At 36.2% G+C, this 22,578-nt stretch overlaps 2 protein-coding genes across 6 annotated transcripts in view; both read right to left on the bottom strand.

Annotated features, from left to right (window-relative positions):
- JAKMIP1 (janus kinase and microtubule interacting protein 1) overlaps positions 1-22,578 on the bottom strand; it is a 252,553-nt gene that overhangs the window by 76,804 nt on the left and 153,171 nt on the right. For all 5 annotated transcript variants that reach the window (XM_072620189.1, XM_072620188.1, XM_072620192.1 and 2 more), the window contains 5 exons: positions 20,024-20,233; positions 18,200-18,319; positions 12,562-12,708; positions 11,018-11,158; positions 8,646-8,702 (listed from right to left, as the gene is read on the bottom strand). In XM_072620189.1, the coding sequence (XP_072476290.1) occupies positions 8,646-8,702; positions 11,018-11,158; positions 12,562-12,708; positions 18,200-18,319; positions 20,024-20,233 (675 nt within the window). The remainder of the gene's footprint in view (positions 1-8,645; positions 8,703-11,017; positions 11,159-12,561; positions 12,709-18,199; positions 18,320-20,023; positions 20,234-22,578) is intronic.
- Positions 1,402-2,793, bottom strand: LOC140511177 (uncharacterized). The gene has a single exon (XM_072620193.1). The coding sequence runs from the start codon at positions 1,862-1,864 to the stop codon at positions 1,676-1,678; it is 189 nt and encodes a 62-aa protein (XP_072476294.1). The 5' UTR covers positions 1,865-2,793; the 3' UTR covers positions 1,402-1,675.

The following is a 22,578-nucleotide window of genomic DNA, read 5'->3' as shown; positions in this document are numbered from 1 at the left end:
TGTCAAGGAACACACTTTCCAACCCATTACTGCATGTTGTCTCCCCTCCTAACCGTCAATTACACCTCTATCAACCATGCTGGGTGTTAAAGGTTAAGTACTCAATTACCAAGAAGTAAAAGCCCCTATTTTTAACTTCTAGGACTAAGACATGGAGATTTAAATATGTGTATGTGTACCTATATACACACATATACTCATATGCATACATACATATTTTACACATGCATATAATATATATTTATGTGTATATCTCTGTGTGTATGTAATATATATATATGCATGTATGTATGTATGTAGATGTGTGTGTGTTCGTCCTTCATTACCGAAGAAGACCATGCCATCAGAGAAATAATGACATGACTTGCACTTGACTTTTGTTTTCAGTGAGGGAGGGCTGCATGTAGATAGATATCACTGAAACAGCATAACTATAAAATGAAATGAAACATAATTATGTAACATGCACTCACACATTTTAAAGATTATATTATGTTAATTAAAATAATAGACATTCAAGGATAAAAATTAAGTCCTTAACAAAAATGAACTCAATTTTCAGGTACAGAACAATATTAAATCAATGTATAATACGTACATATATGTATAAACTTTTAACAAAAGTTACATGTTAATAATAATTTTCATACATGAGATTTGGATATTATTATGACATGAATATTTGCAACTGTCTCTTTATATGGGGTGAACAAAAAGTCACCAGAGAGTACCCCAGTTTTTGCATAGGCTTTGAGAATTAAAAGTTGGAAGGGATCCCCTCATTTTATAGAAAGGGGGACAGGGACAAATCAAACTAAACTAGCAACAAATACTGTCTCATGGAATTTACATCTTGAAGGAATCTAAGACCCATCTAGTCCAATCTCCTAATTTCACATATGTGGAAAATGAGAATCAGAAAACCCATGGAATTTACCTAAGGTCACACAACTATTAAGTTCCAGGACTAGGATATGAATTCAAGTCTTATGGCTCCAAATTCCTACAAAGAAAGCTGAAACATAAACTAAGTAATTTCCTTTGGCCACTCATATGAATTGAGCATATTAAAATGCTCTTCAATGCCCTATAAACACAAAGTAACTTTGGTCTCATCTTGATTTTCCAATTATGTACATTACAATTTGCAAATGGTATTTGAAAGTAAAGCTCTCCTAGAAAACAAATCCTCTTTAAAGAGGCAAACAACTTTTTGAGAAGAAACTGTCTTAAATAATGTTTCAAAATCCAAATCATACTTACATAATTTGAACATTAACCTTATTCTGGGTACATTCAATAAATATTTGTTCTCTGATCTTTGTAAATAGACTACTAGGTTTTCCCCACAGTATTAATATCATTTGAACTTTAATTTTCTTTAAACATTTCAGGCTATAAATCAATGTCTTGTCCTAGATTTGTTCCCATTTTAAAAAAATGCACATTAGTAAAAAAAAAAAAAATTTAATGGCTGACAAAATGGTTTCCCTCACCATCCACACTTGACATGTATTGATGCGAAAATTCTTAGCACAGTAAATGGACAAAGAGGCAGGCATACAACACACGAACACAAACTCTTCATTTCTATTGAGGTCATTTGTGTCCCCTTTTCTTTTGTGTATCTTATATCAACCAAGTCTATCTTAATGGAAAAAGCTGCCACATCAAATTAATACCATTTCACTGAAACACAGAAAGCACACACACACACCCCACCCCACCAACCCCAACCATGTACATAGGGCTTCTTACCTTCGTGTTTATAGGTCATTTCTTGGCAGCCAGAAAAATACAAACACACCAGGGCACACAGACAAAGGAAAAATGAGAAGTACAATACAAACAGGACATATTCCATAGTGCAAAGATGTTTGAGAAGCACTTGTTAATTTAGCGTATGCTCTTTTCTAAAAGCCACATAATTGGATCAAATCTTCTTTCGATTATTTCATGGCCAATTTAGAAGAAACTAATCCCCAAACTCCGGTCTCTCCCCCATGTCCTTATCATTATTTCTTTATCCTATAATATGCATCCCTTGCAATTCTGCTTGCTTAGAGGTCTGCTATAAAGTTCTGGGAACTGATGCAAATGGCTGAAAGCACACTTGAATCAGAAAAGATGCTTGCTCTTGGAATGACTGGCATACAGTGAGCCCAGTCTGGCATGCAATTAACCAATTTGTGTGGTCTTACTGCTGGCAGGATTGTCATAAAGAAGAACACCCAGGCTTATCCCTTGCAAGGGTTTTTTCTCTGTTAGGTGCCTTTTCACATGGAGGGCTCTAAGCTCCTCCCCAACTTTCACCTCACAAAGACCTGAGCAGGTTGTCAACAGTAATACTCAATGCTCTGAAACCTCTCCATGGGGATTACAGATGGGTGCCGCGGAAAGCGACTCTAGCAACGGTAACCTGCTTAGGGTGTTCTGTCTCCATTAGATACTGAAGGAAAAATGAGGGGTTTTGTTTGCTTATTTATTTGTACTGGAGAAGAAGGAAGCAAGAAGGGGATGGAGATTTTCAAGAATTCCCTCTAAACCCTTTTTGCATCTATGCAACTGGCATAACTGGGAATTTTTTATCCTGTTTTAACTTTAGGCAGGTACTTAAGCAAAACAAATCTTAAAAGAGAAAAATAACTGTTCTTAAAAGTAGACTTGGGAGACCGTGAGGGGTAATGAATAAGGAGCTGGTTTTGAAGTCATGGTCATCTGAGTTAAAGTGCCATCTCTGACACGTTCAGTATGTGTGACCTTGGGCAAGTCTTAGGTTCTCAGGCACGCAGACAACCCATTCTGACTTGAAGTTGAATAACAAATGCTGACTTACATTTAAGGAAGGAGTGATCTCTCCAAAGAGTTCTTTATAACAATAAAATCCCAAGTCAAGACCAGACCAAACCAAACCAAACAAAAACCATTGTCAAAGGAGCCATTACTCAACCCCTGTTAAGAAGAAATGGAGAATTTAAGTTGGAAAGTACTTCAAGGGTATTAGGAGCAAACTGGAAAGGATCTGCATGGCCATCCAGTACCAGCCCTTAGATGTAAAAAGGAACTGAGGTTTGGAGAGGTAAATGAGTTGTCCAAGGTCATACAGCTAGCAATTTGCAGTCTAGGATTTGAAGCCAGATCTTTTGACTCCAGAATCACTCCCTGAAGAGTAGTCATTAGTCAGGACTTGAACCCATCCAGTTATAGGCAATTAACTATTACATGAAACAGTCGATCTCATTTTCAGGTCACTCTGATTAGTGGCAAGCTCCTCCATAGATGAAGCTGCATTTTTCTCTCAGTAAATTTCACCTAGTGGTCCTAAGTTACTACTTACTATCTATGTGACATTGGGCAAAAGGCTTTTCCTCTCTGGACCTCAGTTTCTTCATATGTAAAATAAGACGCTTGTACTCTCCATCTCCAAACAGAGAATTGATGAACTCTGAGTGAAGACTGAAGAATACTTTTTTAAGCTTCTAAATTTTTTTTTCTTGTGCATGTGTTTTCTTTTGTGATATGGCTAACTAACATGGAAATATGTTTTGCACGACTTCACATGCATAGTCGATATCATTTTCCTTTGCTTTCTCTAGGGGTGAGGGTGGGTGTAGGGAAGAAGAGAATTTGGAACTCAAATTTTTTTAATCAATGTTAAAAAATTTTTAATGTAATTTGGAAATATTTAATAAAATATATGATGAAAGAATAACTAAGTTAATATATAATTAATTACATATAAAATTTTAAATTAAGAATTAATAAAAATATTTTTAAAATAAGGGGATTGAACTAGCTGACCTCTAACGTCCCTTTCAGCTCTAAATCTATGATCCAAGTTAAATATTACTATGTCATAAGGAATGATGAACATGAAAAATTCAGAGAAATGGAGACTAACATGAAGCAATATAGAGTGACGAGAACAAGACTATACACACTGACTACAGCAATATAATCAAAGCCAACATGTAATGGCAAAAAAACTGATCAAAGACAGTCATCAATGTTAGTACCATACAGCCAAAGGTAAAGGATGCATTGCTGCTGTCTGGTAACTATCAGTAAACCTTGGGGATTGCTCTCCCCATAACCCCACTACCCCCAATCATTTTTATTTCTTTTTATTTGCATTTATTTATCCCATGTCAGAACACAATTGTTCTCCTGGTCAGGTGCCAGTTCACTCTAGTTTTTGTATTCAGAGGCTTAGCATAGTTCCTAGCACATAGTAAGTACTTGATAAATTCCTGTTTTTTTATTAATTGGTCACCCTTCTGTAACATGGAGTCTGGCATAAAGATGGTAATTAAGAAATGCCTGCTGAAATGATTCAAATTGAAATTCAGAGACTACATCTCTGAATGTATAAATGTATATATAAGAATGTACAAATGGTTTATTTCAATATTTCTTGGGAATGTTTGCCACATCAAAGTGTTTGCTGTATCAGAACAAAATGATCTACTTTAAAAGAATGTATGAATATTTGCACAAATGATTTGGAAACAAAATAAAACAAGAATGGTGATGTTTTCATTACTATCTTGCAGGGCTCTGTGGATCTAACTAGATCATGTATGTGCTTCATGATGTAAGAAGTGAGTTAGCAGTAGCAGTAACAGTATTTATGACTAGCTTTTCTTATTTTCTGTGCTCTTTAAGTTTGATGGGGATCATTTTATGCATCCTTCAAGATGCTTTGCACAAAGGTGTGCACAGTGAATGGTCGATAAGTATCTGCTGAATTAAAAGACAAGCATGATTCAGGACCGGATTTCACCTCAGTATCCACAAGGAAGATGCTTGGCTTCATTGCTGAGTTTCCCAGTTACATTTTGGCATGTGGCACTGGTCTTCTTCAGAGCATCAGAGAGTAATTCTGACTCTGAGGAACAGCATGTTCCAGTTTCACTTTGAGGTTTGGGGGGGGGGGGGTTGTGTTTCTTTCTAAGTGGCACAGATTTCTGGGAGAATCCTACAAGTCTCATATACATATATAAATCTATAATAAATCTTTTTATAATAGCAAAAAACCCTAGAAACCATGAAAGTTTTTATCTATTAGGGCTTCATGAGTTTAAATCCAGATTCAGACACTTACTCGCTGTGTGACCATGGGCAAGTCACTTAATCCTGCTTGCCTCAGATCTTCCTCTGTAAAATGAGTTGGGGAAGGAAATGGCAAAAAAGAAAAACATTCTAGTATCTTTGCCAAGAAAACCTTATGGGGTCATGAAGAGTCAGAAATGACTGAAACAACTAACCACCACAAATATTTGGGTAATGGCTAAACAATTTGTGTTATATGAATTTAATTCATATTTAATATTTAATATTGTTTCACCATAAAAAAGTGATAAAATAGGTTTCAGAGAAAACAGATATAAATGAACCAATAAAGAGTGAACAAGCAGAACTAGGAGGAAAAAATTTATTATAATGATCTTATAAAGAAAAACAATTTTGAAAGACTCAAGAATTCTGAATAATAAAATTATAAAACACAATTTTGGAGGGTCATAGATAAAGCTACTTACCTCCTGATAAAGAGGTGATAGATACATATTCAGAATGAGGCAGGTTTTTGAATATGGCTAATGTCAAAATTTGCTTTCTTTGATAATGCATATGTGTTAGAAGAGTATTCTTTTTTTCCTAAATTGGGGGAAGGAGAAAGGAACTAGGAGCGGGATAAATTAAAAACTAAAAAAAAATACTGCAATAAAAAAGGAAATAGTAGAGGTCTTTCAGCAATCCAAATATTTGGATACAAATATTTATACAATATATTATACAAATATTTTCACAAAATCAATATTTTCTGGTTATGTTAAATGGCTGTTAATCAGAAAATAACACACTTTAAAAAAAATAAAATTCCTGTGTCATCCAAAGAGAACTGGAAGGACACATGATGATGTAGGTGTCCACTCTCTTCAGAGCTCCCCCCCCACTAAGATTGACAGAAGTTTGTCACAGCATGTTACTAATATTGAATCACATTCATGAAATGTCCTTCGTTGCATTTATGATCAGAAAACGAGGTGGGCTGTTCATGTAGGAAATTTGAAGGATGACAGATGTCTAAGTGCTACGCTAGTCACAAAGTATTCAAAGGTGGACAGGAAGGCCTCCAAAACACTGAACAGATATATTCTGAAGAACGAAAAAAAATCTCGCCAGTGTGTAGAATAACCCCATGATGGCCTCCTGGTTTCATCAAAGTTCAAAATGTAAGTATTCTCGAACGACACAGTAAGCAAATTCATGTTCAATTAAAATATTTCTGTCTACAATAAGCAAAGCATTATCTTAGGTTCAGGGCTACAAAGATAAAAATAAATGTAGTCCTTGGCCAAAAGGAGTTTACAGTTTAGGACTGATGAAAATGGGGTAATAATAGACTTCCTTTATGGTAGCCTCCATCTTGCTAGAAAACTAGGAGGCTTTCTCATAGACTGAGAGAGAAGGATTTGAGTGTAGAGATAGGCTGCTAGGAGCTCAAGTGGAAATTTAGAAGGGACAACATGAAGAATGTGTCAGAGAGTCAATAACAGATGATGACCATCATTGCTAGGAGCAGCTAGATGGATATTGCAGTGGATAGAGCATTGGGCATGGAGTCAGGAAGACCTGAGTTTAAATCCAGCCTCAGATATTAACTAGATGACCCTGGGCACTTAAGTCTGTTTACCTCAATTTCCTCATCTGTCAAATGAGCTGGAGAAGGAAATGACAAACCATTCCAGTGTCTTTGCCAAGAAAATCCCAAATGAGATCATGAAGAGTCAGACATGACAGAAAACAAATGAACAACCATTGCTGTGCAGCAGAGTCTAACTGAAGCTAAATAACAGAAATTTGTACTTGATTCAATCAACTCTCAATTGATTGTCAACTCCTTCTGATGATCAACACAGACCAATATATTTCTCACACAACTAGAAATACCAACTTTTTTCTTGCATCTTGGATTTTATCTTCATGAAATAGACTTAATAAATAACCTAAATACAGGTATTCTTGACATTGTGTTATGCATTTTAAAATGTTATACAGTGAAGGGGCCTATCATAAATTGCCAAAGGGACAGAAATATGATTAAGACTCCATGCTGTAGAAGGAACTCTGTTGGATATCCCAAGAGTATCAACCAAAAACTTCAATAGGCAACCTTGAAGTATACCATCCAGTCAAGGAGGCTAATGAAACAGAGTATATTTACATAGCTTCTGCTTCTTTGTGAGTCTACACTAACATCTTGTTAGTTTAGAAGTTTCCAAGTAGTTACTTTAGGTTATCAATAAAGTCCTGTAAGATAAGAGGTTGGCTGAGTAGGCAGAAATGACTAGTATGCCCATCCCTCCCAAGGCGTTCTATCAGCTGGGACTCTGTTGTTATGAGATGAGCTTCAGGAAAATGGAAGGTATTTTGTAGAAGAATTCTATCTCCTACAACACACACACACACACACACACACCTCATTTTTAAGGAATAGTAGGGCTCATTCTGACCAACCTATTTCATGACATAAAGCTGAAGGAATAAAATTTTAATCACTTCAAAGTATCAATGATTTAAATTCTGAAATGTAAGTTCATGTACCCTGAGACTTAGAGACATATCATTTAAGTAAGAATGTCACCAGTATATAATAAGAACTGGGTCACATAACATGACAAAATAATTTGTGTTTATTTCTGACATCTTGGAAGCTCCAGAACCATCTGACAGGTGCAGAAATTTGCTTGTTTAGTCTATTAGGCATTTTCCATGACTTTTTCATTTCTTTCTTAGCACAAAGACATCATAATTTCTATCCACTTTATAAAACTGAAGGCAGCAGGCAAGTCCTAACACGAGACTCACCAAATCACCTCTCAGAAATCCCAAGGACTGTGAGGATATCTATGTCTGTAATGCACCCTTAGCACAAAAAGATGGTAAATCTGAATTCCAAAGCCATTAAAGTGGATAAATTGCAAAATTTTCTCTCTCATGAGAATTTGCGTCTGAACCTATAGTGGTAAAGATACATCTGAGTGAGGAGGGAGAGTGGATAGGATTGCCAGCATCAACATACCATGCTATCAAACCATCTTTTCCCAACCTCCTCCACCCCCACATCCAAAAATGAAACAGTCTTTGATAGTGATTATGTGCTAGACAAACTATGATCTGAGGGCAGTGTGTACTTCTCTCTCCATGCTTCTTTCCTGAACTTAATCTAGACAGAATGTTCCCTCTCCATTCCTCCCATACTCCCACTATTCCTTCCTAGCCTCCTCTGCACTCCACCCCGCTAGCTCTGGAGCTGCTGCCCTGAACTTGGTTGTATGGCTCCCTTTATAACCCTTCAATGTAGCTCCCTTATTGTAGTGAACTTTTCTTGGCTCTGACCTTAGAGGATGTTTGACCTACTCTTCTGGATAATAGATCCAACCACAGGCTAAACTTTGCTCCTTGTTCCTTCTTCCTCTCCTTGCCCCAAGATGCATCTCTAAACACAAATATCTTATTTACTTTTGCCTCCCTCAGCAAAGGTCTGGGACGTGAGCACTGCTTCAGCTGGCAGTACACAACCAGGTGTATATCAGGACTGACCCCCCTCTAGACGATGGTCAAGGCATGGCATATCTCACCTTTGGCAGTTTTGACAGTCTTTTGTGTCTCTTTGAGCGCATTAAACGTTCTCTTTCCTAGAAGGAAATAAAACAGATGTCATTTTTTAGCTTGAGTTAATGCAAAAGAAAAATCAAGCTGATTTTGCCTTGAGGAAAAATCTGGCCTCAAGATTCTCCAAAGGTTTCTCATTTCAGTATCTGACCAGGAACACAGAACTGATTCCATTACTTTCAGAATAGGCAAGAAAATCATTTTGTGACTCTGCTGCATAAGCTTGTCTAAAATATTGTAACAACATGGTTTACATGATTTCACAGGTATAATTGATATCATATTGTTTGCCTTCTCCATGGGTGGCGTGGTGGAAGGGAAGTATGGGGGAAATATAGAACTCAAAATTTAAGAAGAAAAGAATGTTAAAAATAAATAAATAAGTTTTAAAAATTAATAAAACAAACTAAGTAAATAAAATTTTAGTACCTAGTAGATTGCCTATTTTTCCCATAATCTCTTCAAAAATTCATTCATGAAAAAATTCCCCATCCAAATCCCAACCCCTGACAAGGAAACAATAATGTTCCAGGAACATTAGCTTCAGGGTCAACATAGATATGTCTTGAAGATAAATGTTCTTCCACATGGTCTCAGATTTATATGCAGGGCCCTTTCTGCAAAACAGCAAAACTAAATAAGACACTCACACCCACACTAGCTCAGTGCTATTTATCTTCTGTGGGTAAAACATCAGAGAATGACTTAGGGAATTTTCAATACTCTGCTTGAAAAAAAAAGACTCAAAATCCTGGGTATGAAGTAGGAACCTGAAATATTCAAGATTAAAATGCAATACAAGGTTCTCAAAAATACATATGATCTATTTTTCTTTAAAAAGGCAAAATGAAAGAATATTGTCTAACATTTCTATTTTAATCATAATAAGTAGCACTTGCAAAAAATTTTACATATATTACTTCTTTTTATCATCACAACAAGCCTGCAAGGTAGATATCTTTATTATTATTTCCATTTTACAGATGAGGAAATTGAGACTAAGAGGAGTTGTGTAACTTGCCCAAGATCACATAGTTAGCAAGTATCTATGGCAGGATTTGAACTTAGGTCTTCCCAACCCTAAGTTCAGTACATTAGCCTACTATGCAAGATTGCTTTCAGTAGCACTAACAAACTTCAGCTTCACATATCACTCTCCTTGCAACAATTCTTTGAAAAAGACAGCATACATATCCTCATTTTACAATTAATCAAGGCTTGGAAAAATGGAGTGAGTTGCCTATACTTCTAACAGTGTCACGTTCAGGATTTGAACTTAGGTCCCTTGATTCTAAATCCATTATACCTGACAGCCCTGATATAGATTAATTTGCAGTGAGAGGAGAGATGCTATTTCAGAAAAAATTATAAGAGAAACATGAAAATAAGTTTTTCCTTCTCTGGCATAGGTATCATAGGGACCTATGATTTCACTGATAATGGGAGCTATGAGGTGAAGAAACTAGTGCAGAGCAGTATAAGTTCTGAAATTTAAAATGTCACATCAGTAGATTCTAAACCTTTTTCATGCTATAGATCTTTCTGGCCATCTGGTAAAAGCTGAAGGACTCAGAATAATGCTTTTGAAGGCATAAAATACATAAGATTCTCAAAATAATATTTTCAAATGCACAAATCAAAACACATCAGATTACAGAAGAAACCAGTTGTAGTAAAATACAACTATCAAAAAGTAAAAAAAAAAAATACAGACTCCAGGTTAAGAATCTCTGTTTTATATAATTGCCTGGGGCCTTTAGAGGGTAAGTGACTTGCGTAACGTCACACATTCAGTAAATGTCAAAGATAGCACTTTAACCTATCATCTTCACATCTTCATGATTTCAAAGCCACATTGCCTCTATCATTTAGTCACAAAATTATGGATATTACCCATTATAACACTAAATTTAGTGGAACTTTTATGAAAAATCAAAGAATAATGTGCCTTCAAGTGTTCTGATTTCATTAGTCCCTAAGAAAAGGATTCTGAGGATGCTGAGATTGGTGCATTATTGCCACTACCCACTAGCACAGCAGTTCTCAAAGTATAGTTCAGGAAACCCAGGTTATCCTCAAGACTTTTAGAAAATTCATAAGGTAAAAACTATTTTTAAGATGCTACTAACACATTTTATTTCCTAATGTAGCAAATATCAAAAGATATAACCCACATAAAAAATCTTTGAGTGGGGGGGAGGAAGGTTATCAATAACTTCTAAGAATATAAAAGAGTCCTAAGACCAAAAAGTTTAAGAACCCCTATGCTATCATATTCCATTACAAATTTAAAAAGTTCTTGGATCATTTTATAAAAAAACAGCAATGTGGTCAGTACCATGGAGAGATCATCAATCACTAGCTGCTGTTCCATGACCTGAAGCCTCAAGAATTCTATTTCTTGTTCATCCCGGGTAAGGCTGAGATCGTTCAAGGAAGTGTGACGTTTCAAAGAAGACTGGGCAGACAACTTTTCTTTCTGGAAAAAAAAATAGAGAAACTATAAATTGAACCAGATTTGACTTTTAGACATGCTGGTGCTACCTTCCATTACACACATTTTCACAAATTGTTGAGGCTGCATAGATCACTATATTTATGTCCTTAAAAAAACTCATTTGTAGGTGATAGTCTCCTTGAGGAACCATTGCCTAACGCAGTCTAGCAAATTAATGGTAGATAAGGAATACCTTTTGTATATTATTGTAGTTAATATATTAAGGATCCATAATTCTGTTCAAGTATAAACTCTTTTCACTAATGATGAACACAAACTCTCTATAAATTATACTCGAGTTACCTGAAGCTCAGAAAAGCTTAGTAAATTCAGTGTTCTTTCTATCCATTAAAGCTCCTTGCATATGTATACATGGCATGGTGTGAATTAAAAAATAACATCCTCACACCTATCCCTTGAAGCAAGTAGTGTTAAATGTTATCATCTCCATTATATAGTTGAAGAAACAGAGTATCAGAGAAATTAAGTAACATGTACAGTTGCTAGTAATTATTAGACACAGCTCTTGAAGCCAGGTCTCCTAACTCAAACTCTTAAAATTTATCAAATCATATTGACTCTCTGTGTTGTTGTTCAGTTGTTTCAGTCATGTCCAACTCTTCATAACCCCATTTGGGGTTTTCTTGGCAAAGATACTAGAGCAACTTGCCATTTCCTTCTCCAGTTCGTTTTACAGATGCAGAACTGAGACAAAGAGGATTAAGTGACTTGCCCAGGGTCACACAGCTAGTAAGGGTCTGAGGTCAGATTTGAACTCAGGAAGATGAGTCTCCCTAATTTCACTGTGCCACCTAGATGCCTCTCTATAATAATACTAAATTCACCTTTTAAAAAATATTTACCTACTCTGGGAATGGGAGATAATGTTTTGTAAGAAAAAAGTATTGATTACATATCTTGCATGTGCCCAGCATTTGTTAAACCTTTTATGTGAGCTCAATTCAAAGAAAGGCACAGAGGAGGTAAAATGCATGATTCATATGCTTGAAAGTCTTGAAGTTGTATAAGGATAAAAGTGTAACATACGCGTGTATACATATATATTACTACATAATAATATAATATTATACTATGTAATATAGCATATAATAGTATGATATGTATATTTTGTGACATTTAATCACAAAATAACTATGTTGTATAGAAAAGGAGATTACATGTACCACTGGACTTTAGAGAATGAAGAGGTCCTCATAGGCTAAAAATATTTATGTAAGTCTTCCTGGAAGTAGTTTAGGCCCTGAAAGATGTGATATAAGAAGAAGGAAGGAACAAAATAATCTTCCCGCAGAATGCTTAGCACATAGCAGATGTGTAAAAATATTTGTTGAAATGGAACTCTCCACATGTTTTGAAAAACTTACCATTTCTACATTTTCCCTTGTGAGATTTTTAATTTTCTCTTCCATTCTTTGTATACTCTGCAACAAGTCATCATTTTTCTTCATCATTCTCTTATTTTTTTCGACAAGAGGCTTTAGCTGAACTTCTGTTTCACGAGAGCGTTTCAACTAGTGTTTTAAACAAATGGAGAAAAGTGATCAACTAAATTTAAGGTCCTAAACATATAGACTGAGAGACTTTTAAAAATTAGTAAGAGAAATACTAAGAGAATCATACTATTTGAGAGGTAGAAGGAATCCTGGGGATTATCTAGGTCTACACATTCATTGTACTGGGAGTTAAATCAAGGCCCAGAGACAATGATTTATCTAACCACCTAGTTAACCCAGGACCATATACAAATCACAATGACCCAACCAGTAAACTGAACTATGTTAGCACCATGTTCTAGACATTTGAGCAAACCAGCCAAAAATGACACATCAAAACCTGCCATACATGGAAGAACAAAGTCTGCAGGATTTTGCCATACTTAACACAACTTGTATCCTTTGTCTCTCCTTATCTCTTCAGTAAAGTAACTCATCTGTAACTTATGATTTTTAAAAAAGAAGCACTGATTAGAAGACCTCAATTTGAAAGCAACTGAAAATGACGAAATGAAATCAACTTTCTATCTTCCAGTTGTTATCAAAGAGTACCTATGATTCACTCCAATAATGGTTTAGAATCAGCCACAGAAATGTGTGTATGTTATGTATATGTGGGTGTATCTACACACATATTTGTGCATATACACACACACACATGCAAACACACATGCACATATATATCCTTACCTACAGCATGTTGGTTTCTCTAGTTCCATACATCAGAAATTACAGTAACCCTGTACCACCCCACTGATCTGTCATATAACAGTACTCCTTTTTCTCTGCCTTACCCCTAACTTCCTTAACCTAAGGGTGCAGAGATATTTCACCTTCAAGTCTGTGGGGAAACTGAGGCTATAAGCCTAACTTTTAACAGTTTCCTAGTCTTCCTCTTTAGTGATTAAGTTCTCTAAGTTATGTTTAAAGCAGTCTTTCCCTAAAAGCAGCCCTTTAGAAAGCCCCAGGAAGCGCTGACAAAAGAAAGGTTTAGAGTGTAAGAATTAGAAAACATGGATCAGGAACCAGGAAATGTAAAATCTGGTTCCAGGTCCATTATCTAATAGCCTCTACAAACCTGGAAAAATCTTCTTACTCCTGGGAGCCTCAGTTTCCACATCAATTAAAAAATAAGGGTAATAATCCCCAACTTCATATATCTGTTATAATAATCAAATGTTCTAACAAATGTAAAAATGATTTGTAAGGACAAAAATCTTCATAAAAATGGAAAATATCATTCTAATGGTTGAGTTCATTGGAATTATATTCTCTAATTATCATATCATATCATAGATTTTAAGCTAGAAGGGAATTGAGATGTCATCTACACTTATTTTTCCTGCTCATTTTACAGATGAGGAAACTGGGACTCAAAGAAGTTTGCTGGCTTGGACAAGTAACACAAATTAAGTATCAGACTGAATTTCAGCCAAAGTCCTTCACCTTCACATTCTGTGCCATTTCTACTATGCGAAAATGTTTCTTCTTCTCTATCTATAAACATTCTAGGAGAGTACTCCCCATCCTAAAAAATAATCATATCAATTCCTATGGTTCTGCTACTCTCTAGAACTAACAGTTCCTCCCTCTCCTCCCCTTCAAGGTCCAATTGCTCCAAAAAAAGTCACTCCCTCCCTTTACTTTACACTACCCACTCACCCCTTAGCACCTTCAGTCTTTTCCCACCTCATCACTAAAACAGAACGTGTAGCATCTAGCACATGAATTTATACCCGTTAGTTAAAAATAATTATTTGTTTAATTTAAGTGATATCTTACAAAAAAGAGTTAAATAATAATTTCATTTTTATTTACACTATTTTTCACATCAAATAGCAATATTATATACTCTGCTTAACCACTGTTTATTGAATAAAGGAAAAATGTCTTTCTCATCCTCTCCCCATTATAATATTCCAAACTTCTTGAGGACAGCAGTCACTCAATTAACATTTTGTTAACACTGAGGCCAAATGCCATGTTGTGCACAGTAATCATTTAATGAATATTTGTTGAAATGAATTGAACTGTACTACCTTCAGCATCCATGACACCTAAATGAAATAATGTAGCCTTTACAGAGCCCACCAAGAAAAATAACTGACAGAAAGAAAGGAGCTTAGACAAAGAAAGGGATGAGAGCGAAATTGTGAGCTTGACAATGCCCTCCTCCTATAATGATTAAAATACTTTTAACTCATCTTTTCACTACACAAAAGCTGGCAGCCTACTCAGTTTTATCTCTGGGTGCTGTAATTTGGGAAGGTGATTCCTATTGGGGCATACATTTTTTTAAAAAATTCATTTTATTTTCAGTTCTTATTTCTCCTCCCCCCTTCCCACCTTAAGTCCCTCCTCCAACCACTTAGAAGGCAAGAAATACAATATTCATTATGGATATGAAGTCATACCAAACATATTTCCACACTAGTCATGTTCTTGGAGGAAAGGAAGGAAAATTATATGCTTGAATCTTCACTGAGTCCCTCAGTTTTCAATCTACAAATGGATAGCATTTTACATTAAAAGTCCTTTAGAGTTATAATGGATCATTGCATTGATCAGAGTTACTAAGTCTTTAACAACATATTATCTTACAATATTGATGCTACCATAAAGATTTTTCTGGTTCTGTTCACTTCCCTCTGCATTAGTTCATATAAGTCTTCTAAGGTTTTTGTGAAACCATCCCCTTTATCATTTCTTATAGCACACTAGTTTACATTACATTCATATGTTCCGTCATTCCCCAGCTGATGGGTATCTCTTCTGTCTCCAATCCTTTGCCACCACAAAAAAGATCTGCTATAAATATGTTTGTACATATGTAGTTTTTTTCTTTTTCTTTGATGTCTTTGGTGTACAGATCAAGCAGGAGCATTGTTGGGACAAAGGATATTCACAGTTTTATAGTTTTTTTGCACACGGTTTCAAATTATTTCCCAAAATAAATGGACTAGTTGAGAGATCTACCAATAGTTCTCTTGGTTCTTCTCCCCTCACCCAGTATCAGTTCATATCAGTCTTTCCAGGTTGTTCCAAAGTCTCATTTCTCTCATTTCTTTTCCCAACTTTTCCTTCATTTCTCTTATTTGATTTTCAAAATTCTTTTTGAGCTCTTCCATGGTCTGAGACTATCGCATATTTTTTTGGAGGTTTTGGATGTAGAAGCCTTGACTTTGATGTCTTCCTCTGATGGTATGCTTTGTTCTTCTTCATCAGAAAGGATGGAAGAAAATATTTTTTCACTAAGAAAGAAACCTTCCATAGACTTATTTTTTCCCTTTTTTGGGCATTTCCCCAGTCAGTTACTTGACTTTTAAGTCCTTTATTAAGTGGAGGGTGTACTACCTTAGGCTTCAGAGGTTTTATGCAGTTGTTCTCTGAGACATCTCTAGGAACATATAAGTTCTCAGTTCCTCCAAGGTAACACAATCAAGGGAGAGGTGTCTGGTCCTCTCCAGGCCTGTCCTCTGGTCTATGAGCAACCACAAGCACTCTTTTCTGCCCTGGAACTGTGAGTAGGATTCCTTCTCCATAGCCACCACCAGCTCCACCATGCCATTGCTCCTCCTCACCCCAAGGACAGCCACTCAGGACTGAGACCCCAATCAGCTGCTCGATTCCCCCACGGTCTTTAGGCCAAGGGCTCCAAAAGCTGCCCTGGGGCCAGGGCTGGGTCCAGACCTCACTCCCCTCTCACCCAAGTGAAAAAGTTTTCTTACTAACCTTTGAAGCTGTCTTTGGTGTTAGTGGGTTGAGAAATCTGGGAACTGCAGCAGCTACCCATGATTCTGTGCCCAGAAGCCTGCTCCTGCCATGTGGCCCTGCCTGGGCTGCACTCTGCTCCGAGCCTGGTGCGGTAGACCTTTCCTGTCTTGAGCTGGAAATCTGTGGCTTCTACTCTTCTAGAATTGGTTTACAGTCATTTTTTACAGATATTTTAAGGGCTTTCAGGGGAGAGCTAGAACAGATTTGTCCTTCTATTCCACTCAATTGCTTGAGTTCAATTTTCATTGGTTGTACATTTGTCCATTTTATTTTTGATATTGGTAATTTGGCTTTCTTTTTTTAAATCAAATTAACCAAAGGTTTATCTATTTTATTTTGTTGGATTTTTTTCATAAAACCAGCTCCTAGTTTTACTTAAAAGTTTATTGTTTTTTAATTTTTTTTAATTCCTCCTTTGATTTTTCAGGATTTTTATTTTGGTGCTTAACGGTGGGTTTCTAATGTATTGCTTTTCTAGGGTTTTTTTTTTAGTCGTATGGTCAGTTCACTTATCTGCTTTTTCTTTCTTTTATTGATATGCTCATTTAGAGATATAATTTTTCCCCTAAGAACTGCTTTGGCTGCATCTCACAAATTTTGGTATGTTGTCTCATTGTTGTCATTGGCACATACATTTTTAATAAAACTGAAACCAACAGCAAAAAACCTTGATGTCATTTTTAGGAGAAAAATATTACATGTATTTTACTATTCCAAAAAAGAAAAACTGTGATCTCTTCATTGGAACATTCAAAATAATACCTATAGCTTTTTCTAAATCATGTCAATTCTGGCCAGCCTACTTCTCTCCTGGTTCTGTTGCAGACTCTCTGGACTCTCTTTTCCTCTCTTCCCATAAACTTTTCACCATGGTGATGTTTTTGCCTCTCTGACCCCCTCTTCTGTCTGATGATTCCTACCTTGAACCACCATTTAAAGAAGACCTAGTCCAGTCATTTTCATTCTTTCTTTGCTCTGCTCTTAATTCTCTAGGCTTGACCATTTTTTCCCAAGTGAGTAACTCTATCTGTGTTTTCTTTCCACAGCAGGGTTTACATGGAAATATGTTTTGCATGAAAGCATATGTATAACCTATATCAAATTTTTTTCTTCCTTAATGAGGAAGAGGGGGAAGGAAAGAAGGGAGAGAATATAGAACTCAAAATGCTAAAATTGTTTTTACATGTAATTAGGGAAAATAAAATATTAATTTAATAAAAAAGAATTAAGCCCATAATTCTTACTAAAACATGTATGCACAATTTCAACCTAACTACACTACACTTAGGTGGAATTTTTTAAACCAACTCCCAGTGGAATAGAGAAGTAAATAAACTGAATATATAAAATGAGAAAACTAGACTGAGAGTCAGGCATAGGTCCTAGGTCATGTCTGGATCTATTATTATTATTTATTATTATCCTAATTTTGGATTTATGGGATCACTAAACCAATTTCAGTTTTAGCTTTCCATCTCCAAAATAAGAGGTAGACAGACGCCTATGTGCCTCCTGTCCCAAATCCAGACTCTTCTCTACATTATCTTTTGGCATGGAAATTTAGTCTTTACTTGATTATGTTCCCAGCTCACTCACTGTTCTAATAGTCCATAGTTCTAAGATTTATGATAAATATATTTTCATTGAACTATTTTCCAGGAAAAGCTGACTAGCCCTAAGCACCCTGAATTTCTGCCCAGTAAAATGCCATCTGTATTGGCAGAAATTGATTTACCAGTTCATTTCTCTCATCTGCTAACAGGGTATTTCTGTCTTCTAGCTTCCGGATTACTGCATTAAGCTCAGCAATTTTTAGTTGAAACCTCCGCACATCTCGTTCATCCATATGTTGCTCCTGAAAAAAAAAAGTAACAGATTTTAAAGAATTTTTTAAAAGTACTGAAAACTCCCTACATTTTAAAATGATTTAGAGATCATAGATTAGCCTTCTCTATTGGCCCTACCCTAATTTTTCCTACATACCACTACCAGAGATATTTTTACTAAAGCACAATTCTAATTGTGTTACTATCCTGCTTAAAATTCTTCAATTATACTCTAAAGAATAAAATGAAAATTCCTCAGCCTAGCATTCAAGTAACTTCCACAATCTGGCTTCAAATTTGCCTTTCCAGCCTCTTTTCAGACTTGGCTTCTGCCAAAAAAGCACTCATCTCCATTCCTTGAAAATCTCTTAATTTCTAATCTGGGAGCTTTTGTCAATCCTCTCCTCTGTCCCTGAAAAATATTTCCCTTCTCTACCTGCTGAAATCTTCGTCCATTCTTTGGGGTTCAACTCAGAGGACACTTTGTCCATGAAACCTGTTTCCTAATTGTCCCAAATAAAAGTAATCTTTACATCCTCAAAGCTCTCATGGTGCATTGGGTCTCTCCAAGGATATTATAGTAGTCTAACATGACATGAAATAGGACTGATTCCACCATTTACACATTTTCTGACCTTGAACAAGTAATTTTCTCTCACTAAGCCCCTGGTTCCTAATCTGTAAAATAATAATAATTCTTGAACTGTTTAATTATATATGCATATTACATAACTATGTATATATAGCACTTTAAATTTTGCAAAGTGCTCCACAAGAACCTTATAAGGTTGGTGATATAATTTTCCCCATTTTATAGAAGAGAAAACAAGAGACTGAAAGAGATTCAGAGACTTCCTCAGGGTCATACACACAGCTAGTAAGATTCTGAGGGAGGTTTTGAATACAGGTGTTATTGACTTACAGGCTGCTAAGTGGTGCAAGTCCAAAAGTCCTGAGTTCGAGTTCAATCTCAGACATTTGCTAACTATATGGCCCTGAGAAAATCATCTAATGTTTAAGTGAATCAGTTTTCTCAGCTGTAAAATGGTGATAATAATAGCAACTACCTCTCAGGGTTGTTGTGAGGATCAAATGGAGTATTGGTAAAGCACTTAACACAGTGCCTGGCACACAGCAGACTTAAATTCTTGGTGTTTTCCTTTCTTATTTATTGATTCCAACCAAGTCCAACATTCTATCCACTATGCCACTTAGCTGTTTCAGAGCAATTATAAGACTCAAAAGTTAATTATACAAATAACTTTGTAGCAGTAAAGTGCCATGTAGATGTGTTATTACTACCACTACCACACCATTACTAATCTGCTTTATGGTTATTTTTATACCTGTCTTATTTCTCCAAAAAAACTGTATGTTCGTTGAGGGCAGGGGCCATGTCTTCTTCATCTTTGTATCTTCCCCAGCACCTAGTATGGTGCCTTGGACTTATTAGGTGCTCAGTAAATGTTTGTTGGATGAATGAAAGAATGAATGAAATAATTAGAAGACTAAAAATAAATGTAATGGACAGCGCCTGGCACATAGTAGGTGCTACATAAATGCTTGTTCCCTCCCAACTCCCAATGACTTGCTAAACACACACATACACACACACACACACACACACACACACACGCACATATATACACAGTACCTTGCACTTAACAGATGTTTAATTAAAAAGCTCAGATGAATGATGAAGGAACAAGTTCCATCAGACCACACAACCTTACCGAGAAGCCCATCAGCTCTGAGATGTCTCCAATTCCCCCTGGAAGCTCCTTCTTTGGGCTGCTGTGGTAACGCTCAGCTTCTCTGACTTGTACCAGTTGCTCATCTAATGCCTCTTTCTGAAGAAGTAACTTCTGGGTGTGGCCTGCCTGCACACCCAGATCTTTTTCCAGGGCCAGGATCACTCTGTCTTTACCTTTTATCTCATCCATCTAAGGAAGAAAGAAAACTACATTAGAGTTGTGATCATGAAGAGGGCATTTTGTGCCTTGGTTGATGTCTTAGATCTAGGCAAAGGGGACTACATGATGAGTTGAGTAAGTTAATGTTCTTGTTCTATGGGAACATGAAATAATGGTGGTTCCCTTTATATATTGAGAAGAACCTGAAGTCTAAAAGTAGATACCTAGCTCTACTATTCAACAGTTATGAGGGTTGGAGAAAAGAGAGCTTTGATTATTATAAATTTGTGTTTATTAGAATTAAAATACAATCTTATCAGCATTATTAACTAACATTCATGAAGAGTAGAGCAAGTAATTTAATAGAGTTGTCTATAAATTATTTTTCTCTGCTCTTTGAGATAATGAGGATGATAATAATGTTGATAATAACAATAATAGAATTTATATAGCACTTTAAGATTTCCAAAATGTTTCATAAATATCTAATTTTTGTCCTCAAAATATCTCCTAGGACGTAGGTACTATTATTATCTTCATTTTTCAGATGAGAAAACTGAGGCAGAGAGAGTTTAAGTGGCTTGTTCAGGGTCACACAACTAATGTCTGAGTCCAGATTTGAACTTGGGTCTTCCTGATTTTAGATCCAGCATTCTAGCCACTGTGGAGCTGGTTTATAAGGAGATTCCTGATCATTTAGTAAGTTTCCTTCAGTCAGCTTTAGAGGTTTTCATGGCATAGACCTTTCTTGGAAGGAGATATCTCACATTGAGTATGCACCCTACCTAATATCATAGTGAGAGAACATTGGGAACTGTTCTGATTGGTTCCCCATGATGAGAGCTGATATTGATCTGCTACAGCTCAGGAGAGTAGATTGTTGTTGGAGAAACCACCCTCCCTGTGGTCTACAAGAAAAGCTAAGAGAATGTCAAAGTAGTAGTTATTATTCTAGACACTAGACTTCTGGCAATGAGCCTCACTGCACATAGACTGGTGTTTGGACAAGAGATAGACAGCAGTGCCCACAACTGAATTATGGTCATCTTAGCAGAATTGGCAGGATTATCTTCCGTGGAAGCTGTTTTCCAGAACCAAACTCCAAAGAGCTTCAAAGGTCCCCTTTTGGTCTCACCATGTTAGTTGCAGAGTGAAACAAAGTGAGTAGAGAATGCTAACACTTTTCAGATTATCTATAACAATAACTTAACTGTTTGCTCTCCTAATATGCAATCTTCCCAATGTGCAATGTTATGGAATGAACTTTGGCTTTAGAATCAAAGAATGTAGGCTTGAATACCCTCACTTACCACATATGTGATTTTGGTAAAGGAACATCATCTTGTCCAAGATGTAGCATGGAGTACTGGTCAGACATGTTGGACTTGGAGTCAAGAGACGTGAATTCAAATCTGAACTTTACTACACCACACTCAACTCTGCCACAGTTACAGCTACAAGGGCAAGTGCCATATGGGTGACTTACTCGGCCGTTGTGCTTTAGTTTTCTCATATGAGAAGTGGAGATGATAATACTTTCACTTCCTACTTTACAGGATTGCTGTGAGAAGTCCAAAATGGTATGTAAAAGCAAGCTTTTACTATTATAAATACATTTGCCTCTCCAGCATCCTGGTCAGTGAGATGATGGGGTTGAATGCGCTTTTAACTTCCCTTCCAGCTTTAAAGACCATGACTGTACTAACATAAATTGATAAAACATGGTCCTAGGATTGGTGTGGATTTTGTGAACTAGTCTACTAAACTGTCTATACTTCCTTTTAAGAATTTAATATTACTAGAAAGTTTAATATATCTAATATAATCTGCCTTATCCATCCCCTTATAATACACGGTTATTTTTTACATGAGAAGCGATGCACCATAATGGAGAGAGGGCATGAACTAACATGTCTTGAAATATATAACCATTTAGGCAAATTATCTAACTATTTAGTACCCCAGGTGACTCTATAAAACTATAAAGCACATAGAAAGCATTATATAAATGAGAGCTATTTTTTATTGTTGCTGTTATACAAGACTCTGAATGGAAATAGCTTCTCCACACCAATGAAATCACACACACACACACACACACACACACACACACACACACACACACACACACACACACACACACACACACACTCCTTTGCATATTGTAGAGAGAATGATACTGACATGCCAGTAACAAAGTATATACTTGAAACTGAATCTGAGTAGAATGGATTTGCATGCTGCCGCCAGCACCCTCTTGTGGTGAACAATCTACATATAGTAACTGCTTCAGTCCATGGGTCACACAATATCCTAAAATTAATTGGCTTATGAAGAGTTGGACCCAGGACTTTGGCTTCTTTAGTACCATTCCT

This window comes from Notamacropus eugenii, chromosome 6, assembly GCF_028372415.1.
Source record: "Notamacropus eugenii isolate mMacEug1 chromosome 6, mMacEug1.pri_v2, whole genome shotgun sequence".
Taxonomy (NCBI): Eukaryota; Metazoa; Chordata; class Mammalia; order Diprotodontia; family Macropodidae; genus Notamacropus; species Notamacropus eugenii.
Note: the sequence above shows the minus strand (reverse complement) of the source record. Positions and strands in the feature narration are given on the sequence as shown.

Excerpts from the sequence above, each read along its gene's own strand:
- LOC140511177 (XM_072620193.1), bottom strand. The coding sequence starts at position 1,864 with ATGGAATATGTCCTGTTTGTATTGTACTTCTCATTTTTCCTTTGTCTG.